The sequence below is a fragment of the Elaeis guineensis genome, chromosome 1 (assembly GCF_000442705.2).
Source record: "Elaeis guineensis isolate ETL-2024a chromosome 1, EG11, whole genome shotgun sequence".
Lineage (NCBI taxonomy): Eukaryota > Viridiplantae > Streptophyta > Magnoliopsida > Arecales > Arecaceae > Elaeis > Elaeis guineensis.
Window position 1 is genome coordinate 96445974 of NC_025993.2, and position 14298 is coordinate 96460271.

Below are 14298 nucleotides of genomic sequence, written 5' to 3' on the forward strand. Positions count from 1 at the left end.
TTCTGGGCAACAAGGCCTATAAGGGATCCCCATGGTTTAACTGTGGCAACAAAAATCCATCTTGAGGTAGGTTGACTGGAGCTTGGCAGTGACTGTAGGTTGGTGATGGCTGGACGGCGATGGCAGGATCTATAAAAAAAATTTTTGATTGGAGTTAGCTCCAGTGAGAACCCTCCAACTCTCAAGCTAGATCTCTAGCACAGATGGAAAGGAATGTGCATGTTAGGAGAGAGATTTACATACTATGGGGATCTCCTATGGGCTTTTATTTATAGGCATGGCCGAAGAGTCATGAAAATGAAGGAGAATCAAATGGTTAGCCTTAATTTATCTGACGAAATTTGATAATTATCCTTTCCTTATTTGGAGAGATTTATTTGTTATTTATTCCTTATCCGCTCATCATCATTTATTCTCGGTGGTCACAGAATTTGAAGATCTATGTGGAGGCTGAAAGTCAACCTTTCCTATTTTGCCAAACAAGATCAGCTCAAGTGCCTTATTGGGTCGGCCAGTACCAAGTTTGGTAGAAATAGATAGTCAAAATAAGGATCAGCAACTGAAGGTCCAAATTGGAGAGACAACCAAGCCCCTATCAGGCTTCAGATCGAAAGCTATCCGAAGTAAGCAAATCAGGAGAAGCTGGTCCAAGGTACTTTCGTGTCCTCGTATGCCCTATGTCTTCGGCTAATATGAAATCATCCCTAATATAAACCCTCTACTTCTGAGTTCGAGTTAGAGTTGGTTCAGATGAAGAAAGTATATCAAGTCGAAGCTGTCGAAGACCTGGGGCGCATGCTTCTATTTCAGTTTGGTCGTCGAGATCTTCATAGGTTCTACTTGCTGAAAAAGTGAGGGACCCTCAGTCTTTGTCGGCTTTGCTTCCTAAAAAATCAGGGGCCTTCAGTCTTCGTCAGCTTTGCTCGTCGAAAAGTGAGGGGCCTTTGAGGATCCTTGTAAGTTAGTCCCTGCTTTTTAATCATCGAGATCTTCGGTCCGGATGATTTGCAGTTTGTTGGCTTCGCTCAACTTGCCCATGGATAAGGAGTGCCATTGGGCCACTATCATTGTGCCTCCACTCGACTTGCTCATAGGCAAGAAGCCCATTGGGCCGCTGTCGTCGTGGCCTCTACTCGACTTGCCCATGGGCAAGGAGTGCCAATGGGCTGCTGTCATCGTGGCCTCCACTCGACCAACTATCACCATCCTGCAGTCATCGCTAAGCTCCAGCCAATCTAACCTCGAGATAGATTTCTGTCGCAACAGATTGGCACTAGAAGAAGGGTCAGACTCGTTTACGGGGAGTAAGCATTCAACGAGAGGAGCTTCATCACATTGCTCCAACACCGATCGGATCTAATCATCCACAAATCAGCTAAATGCATACCAGGACCGACCATATGCAAATCAGCCAACGTCGATTAGATCTGACTACCTTCAAATCAGCCAGATGCTGGTCAGATTCAATCATCTCCGTATTGGCCATATACTGACTAGATCCGTGCCAACCATTTTTAATTCAGTTGATCACCTCATGATCCAAACAAGGAAGGAGATCCCAATCAGAAAGGATATTACAGGAATCCCTCGATTCACAAATCATTCTTGCTCCTCCATCCATGATTTGAAATTTAAATTCTTGACAAAATCTAAATAAGGAAGGGGATTATGTGGATTATTTTTCTCCACTATCTATATTCAAAATTTAATTTGAATTCTTAGCACAATCCAGATAAGGAAGGAGATCGTGACATCCCAATCAGGATCCAAATGAGAAAGGAGATCGCAACTTTCAGATAAAAAAGATTACCGAAATCTCTCGATTCTTGGATCATTTTTATATTCAACATTTGATTTGAGTCTTTAGCAGGAACCGGATAAGGGAGAAGGATCCAAACAAGAAAGAATATTGCAGTATCCGATTAAGAAATAAAATTATGAAAATCTCTTAATCGTAGTAAACTCATGATTCTTTGTCCATACTTTTGAATTCTTGACAGGATCCAAATAAGGAAGATCGTGATGAATTGGATCCAAACAAAATCTATCCCTTAAGATTACTAGAATCTTTCAAATTCTGCTTCCTAAATTGTAAGAGATCCATGTTTTCTTATCTTCAAGGGACGTCCCAGAAGAACAAGATTGAAGCGGGAGGAACTCCCACGATTCAAAACTCTCACAGTAAGAGGCTTTGAAACTCCCATTCATTGTTTTATTTTCTTTCCCTCTCATAGGGCCGTAGGACCTTGAACACCCGAATCAAGATGGTGCTTGAGCCCGAACTAAAAAAAAAAAATTACATTTAAGTTGAGGCAAAGAACATTCAAATCAAAGTGAAGATCGTACAGAGCCGATCTCACGAAGGTCGACTTTCCAAAGTTAACATATTTGCACGGCATGGGCTTGAGAGTCAAGCCACATCATACAGGTCTGATCCTCTTCCCATAAGAGAGAGACGGCAAGTCCGACCTCTTTGATGCATGGTTGGCAAAGGTGATGGCCAACCAAGAAAGGAAACCGAAATGTGTACCAACCGGAGCAAAAAAAGGCCATCATGTCTGCTAACCACATCGAACACGTCAACAGTCAAAATCAGGTGCTACCCAAACAACATAATGTCACCGGCCCTCTTGCTCTTCCTGCTAATTTTCTTAATCTCCACAATCATTTCCAATGGAACCAATCGTCCTAACTTCTTTGCCATCCTCTTCTTCGATGACTCGATGATGGACACCGGCAACAACATGTTTATCCTAACTCCGACCAAAAGTGACCATGTCCCCTGTGGGCAGAACTTCGTCGGCCACACGACCACCGGGCAGTTATCCAATGGCCTTTTGGTTTCAGACTTGCTTAGCTCCAAGCTTGATATCAAACACCTACCACCGCCATTCCTAGACCTGAAGCTATCGGAGGCCGACATGCGAATGGGTGTGAGCTTTGCGTCGGTGGGATCGAGGTTCAGCGACATGAATTCGGTTCTGCCGCATACGAGGCCGATGTCGAAACAATTGGAGATGTTTAGGAACAAATAACTTTCTTTTGAATTGCTACAATGTACCCACAAGGAAGACCAAACTCCCCGAAGGATAAATCATCTGGGAACTGGTGGTGGGGGTGCTAGATGCTCGAGATCTCCTTCCCAAGGATGACCCAGAGTCCTCCAACCCCCACATGGAGGTCGACTTCGGTGAGCAGCTAAAGTGCACTCGTCCCAACGACCTCAACCCATAGTGGTACCAGCATCTCAAGTTCGTCATCCCCGACCCCACCACCTTGGGGGCTGGGGGCGCTTGACGTCGAAGTCTGCAACAACGAACGCCTCAGCAGCACCCCAGCCAGCGCCCATAAGATTTGCTTCGGCCGGATCCGTATGAACGGCATCCAATTTCACCACCATAGCGCCTCCTCAGCTGAACCTGCGATAAGGTTGGCCTCATAATCCACCACTATGATCAGCCCGTCGAGAAGGAGAAACCCGAGCAGCAGCAGCAGCAGCAGTCGGCGGACCCTTAGAAGCAACCCCCTGCGAAGAAGTCCTTGGCGCCGACTATAATCACCATAGAGCACATGAGCAACCCTGCCGTGATCGATCTCCATCCTTGGGGGACAAGAGACCCCCGATGCATCCTCCGTCGGCTACCAATTACTGCTAAGATGGATGCACAAGGGGCAATGATGCACATGCCGATGCTGGAAGAGAAGATGAGCGAGAAGAGGGGAAATCGGCTACAATCAGGGAAATCTGAAGCAACCTGGCTCAAAAAATGAAGATGGCATGGTCGTGCGGAGGATCATCTCCGATCAGTTCATGTCGTGCAGCAAAACGGTGGACCAGCGACGGCCAAACAATGACTTGACGGAACCCATCTAGTGGAGCCGATGTCGCGCAACAGGATGGCCGATCTCTTCTTTCATACAGTCAAGGCTCGGGGCCTCCACACGCACGAGGATCTTTGTGAAAAATTTTGGATCAAACCATGCGCAATGCACTGCAGGCCCAAAAGCTTTAAGTGAGACGGCCTTTATTTTGAATCGGGCTAAGCTTAGGTCAATATTGGAAATCTCGATCTGGGATGGAGAAATCAACGGTGGCCTCCTGAGTGGCATGTCCAATCTGAAGTCAAAATCAGGTTGTTCCGAAGTCAAGTCTGATCTGAAGTCAGGATCAAAGACCAATCCAAAATAAAAAAAAAGATAAAATCGAAGTAAAAATAAGATAAAATCGAAGCAATAACAAGACCAAGTTAAGGCAAAGATCAAGTCCAAGTTGAGGCAAATAATAAAAAAGAATCAAAAAGAACCCAAAAGCTCTCAAACAAAACTCAACTCTCACCATAGGAGGCTTTCAAGCCTCATCTACTATTATATTTCCTTCTTGTAGAATAACAGATCCTTGAGCACTTAAGCTGAGGTAAAGATCAAACCAAGGCCACAGTGAAGATCAAGCCCAAAGATCAGGTGAGGATCAAGATGAGGTGAAGATCATGCTTAAGGCTTAGGTCATTAGAAAGTCAGCCTGAAAAGGTCAATATCACCAGAAGACCGATAATATCAGCAGATCAATCTAAGCAAATCAAGATCGAGCCATCAAACAAAAAGCCAAAAGCTAAAATGAAAGATCAAGGCTGAAATGAAGCTTGATGCCAAGTTGAAGTTCCAGGCCGATCTGAGAAGGTCGTACTTTCGATGCAGACTGTCTTAAATTCGACCTCCAAAGGTCGACCCCCCTCCAAAAATATGCTTCTAAAAGCCAAACTCCCAAAGGTCAACCTCCCAAAATCAAGCTTCAGGAAGTCAAAGATTTACGAACGCCAACCAATGAAGGTCGACTAGAGACGAACTGACTAAAATAGGGTAACACTCCTCTAATTATTTCTTATCCTCTCTACTCCAAAGCTCGACTTGACTTAGGAATCGAAAGGCCCAACCAGAGCCAATCCAACAAGTTCTCTTATTCTTTTGCAGGTCAACAACTCAACAGCCCAATGGCACTCCTTGCCCATGGGCAAATCGAGCAGAGGTCACGATAATAGTGGCCCAATAGTGCTCTTTGCCCATGGTTAAGTCGAGCAGAAGCCACGATAATAGCGGCCCAATGGCACTCCTTGCCCATGGATAAGTCAAGCAGAGGCTATGGCGACAGTGATCCAATGGTACTCCTTGCCCACTGACAAGTCGAGCGAAGCCAACGAACTCTAAGTCATGTGGACTGAAGACCTCGGTTACTAAGAAGTAGGGGCTAACCTACAAGGACTCTCGAAGGTCCCTCTCTTTTCAGCGAACAGAGCCGACGAAGACTAAAAGCCCCTCACTTTTCAGTAAGCAGAGCCGACGAAGACCGAGGGTCCTCACTTTTTCAGCAAGCAGAGCCTACAAGGACCTCGGCAATCAAATTGAAGCAAAAGCATACGTCCCATGTCTTCGACAGCTTCGACTTGATATACTTCTTTCATCCGAACCAACTCTGACTCAAACTCGGGAGTAGGGGGCTTATGTTGGGGGTGATTTCGTACTAGCCAAAGACATAAGGCATAAAGGATATGAAGGTATCTCGAGCTTCGTCAATCTCTCCTAATTCGCTTACTTCATATAGCTTTCGATTTGAAATCTAATAGGGGCTTGGCCATATCTCCATTTCTGACCTCAGTCGCTAGTCCTTACTTCGATGATCTATCTCCACCAAACTTGGTACTGGCCGACCTAACAAGGCACTTGAGCTAATCTTGTTTGGCAAAATAAGAAAGGTTGACCTTCAACCCACATGTAGATCTTCAAATCTCATGACCACCGAGAATAAATGATGACGAGCGGATAAGAAATAAATAATAAATAAATCTCTCCAGATAAGAGAAGTATAACGACCGAATCTCGTCAGATAAAACAAAACCAACCATCTGATCCACCTTTCTTCTCGTAGTTTTTAAGTCTCGCCTATAAATAAAGGCCCATAGAGGATCCCCATAGTATGAAAAATCTCTTCAAACACGTTCACTCCTTCTCATCTATGCCAGATATCTGACTTGAGCATCGGAGGATCTCTATCGGAGTCAACTTCGATCGGAGATTTTTCTTCCAGATCTTGTCGCTGCCGTCTAGCTATCGCCGACTGCAGTCGCTGCTAAGGTTCAGCCGACCCAACCTCAGGATAGATTTCTACCATAATAGTGATCAATAAAATTAAAAATTAAATGTGTGACCATTGTTTGATAGAAAGAGATTAATATAGCAAGTCATTATTTGGATTGTAAGGATTCAATCATTAGAAATCATATGTTGAATATTATTTTTATAAAAAAAATTATTCTAAGATTTAGTAGAATATTTCTAAATTCTCGATTAAATGTTAATGTTATCCAATGTAAAAATAATTAACAATTGAAACTTATTTGAAAATTGAAAGGCTTTTACTTCTTACATAATATAGATAAAGGATAACTCATCTTTTCTCAAACAATATGTTGGCTTAACCTTGTTTGTATATACTATTTTATTAAATAAAAAAAATATACTATTTTACAATTGAAATATGTAAAATTTTGCAACTAGAATATTTTTAGTTCTTCTTCTAACAAAATATTCTAAAAAATATAATTAACAAGCTATATATTGCTCTTCTATTAATTTTTGCATCTCTATCTCCCATCTACACAGTTTTTTAAACCAAGTAGATTCTATTTAGAAAAGCCTCTGCTCATTTCTCATTCACATCTGTAACCAATTTTAAAAAAATAAAGAAGAATAGGAGACAAACAAAAATAAAATTGATACTGTTTATTCTTCACTTTTCTTATTTTATCCCTCTTACTTCTAATTCTATAAATTTTAATTTAATTTTTATCATTGATTGCATGTATTTTTTTTTTTGATACAAAATAGGCGATTACACCAATCTGATGCGAGAACAGTTTAAAAAATCAAGATACACAAAATTTCATAGAATTTACAGACAATCATCATCAGACCTTTATAATCAGTAATTGGAATGATCAGCAACAAAAATCGTCACACAATTTGCTGCAGTGTTCATTTTTTGAAAGACATGCCGAATTTGCACCGCAACAATTTAGCGAAGAACAGTCCAGATATCTCGGATGAGTGATGAACCTCGAACTGTGTGATACCTCTATGAATCTAAAAGATAACAGTAGTAGAGTTACCCTCTAGTAGCACTGTCTTTTTTGATTTAAAATAGAAAGCTCTATAATACTCATGTATTTAAAATTAAATAATTGCATCCAACTCATGCTACGTCCGTGAGCATCCACGCCATGATCATGTCTCTCCACGCATTTCAAACTCCTCTTACCATACTTTCTCGCATTGCAAATGTAATTTTATTTTTTTGTGGGATATCCCCTTTGGATCCGAGCAATGCCAAAACTTTCACACGTAACCAACGACATTGGCTTCCTAGCTGAGCCTTGTCGGGACAACCTGCGCCTCAAATACGCATATTTTTAATTTAATTTAGAGTAGATTACAAAAATTTTCTTGACATTTATATGTATTTCATTTACATACAATGGCCCATAAAATATATACTTGCACCATTAAATTAATGGTGTTAGTAAAATTATTTATCTAATATAAAAAATAGAAATTGTTCTTAGATAAGGAGAAGATGATACAGATTTTTTTATATCTTTGGATGGTTATTTTTTTTGATATGATATTTAAATTTTATTTAAAATTAATAATTTAATTAATTATTGAATATAAATATAATTGATCAATAATCTCAATATAATTTTTATAATTTAATTCTTTGATTTATTTTTGAAAGTGCTTAAGTTCAAATCCACTTCCTCCTCAGCATTGATCCCTTGCACACCAACGACGAAACACACGAAAGACCTCGGAATCTACCGCCATGTGTCAGAACGAATGCACGACTCTTGAACAAGTCGAGAATCCAACTATGCCTTCCGATCGCCGAAATACGAGATCTGACGGCTCCAAATCCTCATACCAGTATACCTGTCCCTCCTGTTCCTATCAGACTGGGACAGGTGAAAACCCTCCGATCTCTCGCATAAAATTCTTATGCGGTTAAAGTTACAGATCTGGGGCTTTTCTATCAACGCGATCTACCAACGGTTTAATTTGAAGCGATGAATGGCCGAGCTAGCATCCGCACAAAATTTTTATATGGGTACGGATCTGCCTTGAATGTGTGGGATAACGCGGCGGAATGACTTCTAACAAGTTGGGTTTCCGGGACCTTCCTTTGCCTCAATATAAATAAATCCCTTCCCTCTCCTGGTCATTGTTCTATTCTTCCCATCTCGGAGAGAAGAGATAGAGAGAGAGAAACGAGTTCTAGGGTTTTCCCTACGCGATTCGTTTAGGTAAGGGCCTCCTACTCTTCTTTCAATTGCTTCCTGTCGATCCGATCTCGTTTTTCCATTGCTTATGTTAATTATTTTGCTTGTTTCCCGGATTCTGTGGGGCCTGATAGTTGTGCTAGTTGTAGGTTTTTATGTAGGGATTTTGGATCGATTTGCTCTTTGGAGCGATTGGTTTTGATTTTAATTTGTTTTATTTCTGATCTTTGTTGTACGAGTATGGTTTGATTATCGTATTCTTTTAGACGGTGGACGGTGGATTGCTGGAAATTCATGACTTGATTAGCATTTGTTTGATTTACAGGTTTTTAGTTTGATTCTGAGATTGGTATGCTTTTTTTTTTTTTTTGGTTCAAGCAGTCTGTTGCCGATACTTATCTCTGTGTATGATTTTGATTTGATGTGATATGTGTGTATAAATATATATGTAGGATTTGACATGATAATTATAGTTTGATTATAATTTGATCATTTTTTTTTTGGTATAGCTTAATGGATCGTTTATGAGCGTTGAGTTTTCTTATAATCAGATTAGTTTTAATACCAGCTTCCAAGTCTTTATTTTTTACCCTTTTGTTCTTATATTGTTAGTGTAACTCGGCTAGCATTTTGAGTTGGAACTCTTGATCCAAGCAGCCTAGTTTTGATGGATAGGGTTTGCTTTTTCTTAGTTTGATGGTTTATATTATTATGGGCAAATAAGTTGAAGCTTGAACTTCTTTTAAATCGGCCAATTCTTGGCATACAGATAGTTCCATTTTAGTTATGGATGTCAGTTGGGGTTTTGGATTTGATCACTCTGCCTCAACTAATGTTTGATCTAATTTAGCAGTCTGCAATATATTTTGTTGTTTTATTTCATTCCACATTTCTGCTACTGCTTATATATATATATGTGTGTGTGTGCGTGCGCACGCGTGCGTGTGTGTAATGGAGGAGACTAGGCAATGATAGAACTTTTAAGGAAGGTATTTAGTTGTCATCTTTAAGCCTTGGTGATTAATGAGGGCAGGACTCGCTCGCGCGTGCGTGTGTGTAATGGAGGAGACTAGGCAATGATAGAACTTTTAAGGAAGGTATTTAGTTGTCATCTTTAAGCCTTGGTGATTAATGAGGGCAGGACTTAGTGCAACAGTCTCTCTGCACACAGGGGCAAGACTGTCTATATCAGACCCTCCTTAGACCCTGTGGTGGCAAGAGTCTCGTGTAATGTGGATTGTCCTATTTTGGTGATCGGTTTATGAGAAGTCATTGTATGATGCGACTATGTTAGGTTTTTTATTGCCTATTGACATGCATGCAATTGATGATTGGAGTCTTGAGCTGCTCCAATTTGTTTTATCTCTATCACATTTGAATTTGTGAAAAAGCATGACCATTTTAGGAAAGTGCCACCTTACCAATATTTTATGGATGATGGTGTATGTGTGTACTTTTGGTAGGGTGTAAATGAGCTGAGCTGACCTATGATTGGGCAAAGTGAGCTTTGATTTCTTTTTGCAGGACAAAGTGTTTAGGCATGCCTATATAAAATATTGAGCTTTGAGTCGTGCTTGAGCTTGTCTTATTAATTAACTGAACATGCTTAGACAAGCCCATTATCAATCAAAGCCTGATCTGATCTTGCAGCTTAGTCTTTGAATCTGTGTTTGTTGATCCGCAATTGATATGTTCAACATACTTATCTATATCCCAATTGTATTAAAAAGTGATAATTTCACATTTTGGAATATTCTCCTAGGGGTCTTCTGTCAACTTATTAGACAAAAACACCCTTTTACATTAAATCTAAGTGTCTTGTAAAAATGATGATGACAAACAGAAAGAAAAATTGCAAGTGGAACTTGAATGCATGTGCCCCATCTAACATATGAGCTCCCTTTCTTTCATAGGTTTTGGTTACATTGGAGTTAACGTCGAAAGAAAAGAAAAAAAAAAGGAAAGGAAAAATCTTCGGCAAGAAAACACTGTCCAAGGCTTGAGCTCCAACACAGTCTGCCCCCCCCCCACCCCCCAGCCCAACCAAAAAAAAAAAAAAAAGTATTCCATTATTTTGATTGTAATCAAATAATTTTCTTTTCTTTAGAAAAATGTTAGTTTGTCTCAATTTGCTAAGAATTCCCCATTGGGAAAATCCTGACGCATTGTACAAGCCCAAGGAGAAACTTAAGCGATGTAACTTTTCCTTTTTTTTGTGGGCTGCCTTCTTGACTATTTCATGTTGAAAAACACTTTTTTTTTTTTTTTTGATTGAGATGATTGATCATAGTTTTAGTTGAGAATTAGTTCTCCTGTATAAGGTTGCGGCTTTGTTTCATGGAACTCATGATATTGTAATATTTGTGGCATGTTATCTTGTTGACCTGTAATACATGATTTTTGTTGGTGCTTGATCCATAAGACATTGCAAGGAATTATTCTTATGTCATTCAATGAAGAACTTTGTCAAACGTATTTTGAGTGCATTTTATGTTCTTCAGAATAAAGCCTTCAGGCTTTTAAAATTAAATTGCAATGATACATGCATAGCAGGTATTCGTGACATTCCATAAAAAAGTATTATTCTTTACCCAGAAAAGTCTTATTTCATTTAAGCATATTCTTAATATCTGCTTTTAGGAGAATGTAGAATAACTAACCTCTGGATTGTTCGTATTTGGAGAAACTGCTTTCTTGCTACAAGATAGCAATTTTTCCTTGCTCAAGAGCAAACACATTGGAGGTGCAGATGGCTTAGGTAATCTTCAATTTAATCCAGGTCATTGCTGAGCCATCCCAAATCTAAACTATAATCCTATCTAGTAATTAATCTAAACCTAAACTTCAATCAAGTTAGCCTCTGGTATATTTAGATCCAATCTTGTTGAAACCAAAGAGACTTGATATTACGCTACAGTCAAGTCAAAAATTAAGGCCAAACCCAAATCATTGGTGTCTGAATTTCAGTAGGTCCTATGCTATGTATCTTTAACCTAAATGCTTCATCTGTTTGTATTTCTGTATGGATTGCCATCTTGTAAGCACTTTAAATCTGGATTCCATAAGTTTGGGGGTAAGATTGCTGATTGCTTCATAGCTTTGAAATTGCTTTAAGATCAAACACCTCCTATAAATCTCAACTTCATAAAATTAAATTATAAAATCTAGAACAAGGATAAAATTGTGAATTTGAAATTAAAATCTAATTTTAAGTAACATCAGAAGTGGCTTTAAATAGGAATACTTGGTGGATTAGGATTTATAAAGCCAACCCAGATAGTTGGGAAAAGGCTAGATGGTTATGGTTCTGGTAAATTAAAATCTCCAGATGTAATGTTAATGTTTTTCTTTTGCTTACCTACTTTGGAGAATGGTTCTAATTTTGGGTCATTGAGCAATATTTGACTTAATGATTCTGGTCATTAATAATTGCATTAGTAGTCTTATGGATTAACTTCACAATTTTGACTATCGTGTCTTCCTAGAACCTTTTTTAACAGGATGCCAAGTTAGAGATGATAAATGTGGGTCTTCTGCACGCTGAATAGCTTGATTTAGTATCATGGTGTGACTGCATGGAGTAGTTTGTTTTACATCTTATTCCATATTCTTTGTCGTCTTCCATCCTTTTTAGTATAGTGCCATGTGATCCCCATTGTTTTCAGTATTTGCTTTACATAATCTATTTGATGGATAACTTTAAAAAAAAAAAAATTATTCTGGTTTTGCAGGATTTATTTACTTTTAAAGAAGGCTGTTTTCCATCTTACCTTTCTTACCTGTCAAAGTGGAGAGTGTGAAGTGCCAGACATCTTTTATGTCTGAACGGGACTCCTTTTACTTGGGATTAATTGGGTTGCTTGGAGAATACTGCCCTACATCCAGAAAAAAGCACATACACTCTTTGGATAGAGTTGGTTGCATGCATCTCGAGCCATTTCCAGATTCTGCACTAATTCAAGGTTGCGGCTGGGAGCAACCTTTTCCTCTTGCCTCTGATCAGTTCTGTAGCGAAGAAGCAAGTCACTCATCATCACTTACTTCTGCATCAAACCCTACCTCCAGCATTTACTACATCTGACATCACTTCTAGTCCCTACGATTGGTTTCTTGGGCAAAGATGGCTTTGCAGAATATTGGTGCCTCAAACAGTGATGATGCCTTCTACAGGTACAAGATGCCAAAGATGATAACCAAAATAGAAGGTCGTGGAAATGGAATCAAGACCAACATCGTGAACATGGTGGACATTGCAAAGGCTTTGGCAAGGCCTGCCTCCTACACCACAAAATATTTTGGGTGTGAGCTTGGTGCACAGTCAAAGTTTGATGTGAAAACTGGTACTTCAATTGTCAATGGGGCTCATGACACTGCCAAACTAGCAGGGCTGCTTGAGAACTTCATCAAAAAGTATGTGCAGTGCTATGGTTGCGGGAATCCTGAAACTGAAATAGTAATCACCAAGTCCCAGATGATCACCCTCAAATGTGCTGCATGTGGGTTTGTATCAGATGTGGACATGAGGGACAAGCTCACATCTTTTATTCTGAAGAACCCACCGGAGCAGAAAAAAGGATCCAAAGACAAGAAGTCAATGAGGCGGGCAGAGAAAGAGAGGCTGAAGGAAGGTGAAGCTGCTGATGAAGAACAGAAGAAATTGAAGAAAGAGATGAAGAAGAAGGGTGCTGTATCATCCAAAGAAGGGGCAAATCCAAAAGCTGCTGCTCGAAAGAAGCAGGCCTCAGGGTCTGATGAGGATCATTCTTCACCAGCTGGCAGCCAGTCTGGTGATAACGAGGTGGCTGAAGAAGGTGATGATGATGTCCAGTGGCAGACTGATACATCTCTTGAAGCAGCTCGCCAACGCATCCAGGAGCAGCTCAATGCCGTGACTGCTGAAATGGTCATGCTTTCCACTACTGAGACAGACGAGGAAGAGAAGAAACCTAAAAAGGAAAAGAAAGAGGAAGCCACAAAAAACGGAGCTGTAGAAGCGTTGGAGAAATCTAACACCCATGACCGGTTGGTTAAAGAGATCAAAGGTAAACTGAGCAAGGGGTCAACACCAAGTGAGCTTGTGTCCTTTCTAGGTTCGGTGACTGGCTCCCCTCAGGAGGTAATGAATGCACTCTTTGAAACCCTCTTCAAGGGTGTGGGGAAAGGGTTTGCTAAGGAGGTGGCCAAGAAAAAGAACTACCTTGCTGCTGCTGTGCAGGATGAGGGATCCCAGTTGCTTCTGCTCCGGGCTATTGAGGCCTTCTGTGAGAAATGTAGTGCTGATGCGGTGAAAGAGGTGGCTTTAGCTGCAAAGTTTCTCTATGATGGGGATATGCTGGAGGAAGAATGCATTGTGCAGTGGTACAAGGAAGGTCTTGCTGGCGTCAAAAAGAGCTCTCCGGTTTTGAAGAACATGAAGCCTTTTGTCGAGTGGCTTCAGAGTGCTGAGTCAGAAACAGAAGACGAGTAACTACATGCCTCCAGCAGTTTAGGCTTTTCAATATTCTTGGGTTTCAGACTGTTATCTATCAGGATTTCTGGTACTTTCTACTTTGGGGAGTCTATATTTTCTAGTGCTGCTTGTCTCTATTGTCTGTGTTGGTGTTGGAGTCTATATGTTCTGGTATTGCTATCCTAGTCTGGTTGTTATAAGAGTCTTCTGCACAGACTTGTCTTTGTGCAATTAAATAATAAACATCTTTGACCTTGATTAACTGGCTTGACTAGTTTGGCTCAGGGACGGGTTGGTATGCTCTAAATTTGGTTTGCAGGTGGTGTGAAGTTCTAGTTGCTGATCATTTTTATTGCTCTTGGTTCCTGCAACTATAGTAATGCTGACTTGGATCTATGGAAGGCATGCCCTGAATGAATTTTGTTTGGTAGGTGCTGTGTCCGTTTTCCTTTCTTACCTCTGCAGATGCCTATATTTTACAACGCTCTGGGCTCGGGGCAACTATTGAGGATATGGTTATGG

The 14298-nt window shown here is 40.3% G+C and overlaps 1 protein-coding gene across 1 annotated transcript; it reads left to right on the forward strand.

Moving 5' to 3' along the window:
* The first annotated feature begins 8201 nt into the window (after nucleotides 1–8201).
* Nucleotides 8202–14038, forward strand: LOC105032882 (eukaryotic translation initiation factor 5). The gene is made up of 2 exons (XM_010907474.3): nucleotides 8202–8351; nucleotides 12059–14038. Exon 2 carries the CDS (start codon nucleotides 12448–12450, stop codon nucleotides 13792–13794), a length of 1347 nt encoding a protein of 448 aa, XP_010905776.1. The 5' UTR covers nucleotides 8202–8351; nucleotides 12059–12447; the 3' UTR covers nucleotides 13795–14038.
* Nucleotides 14039–14298: the final 260 nt, after the last annotated feature.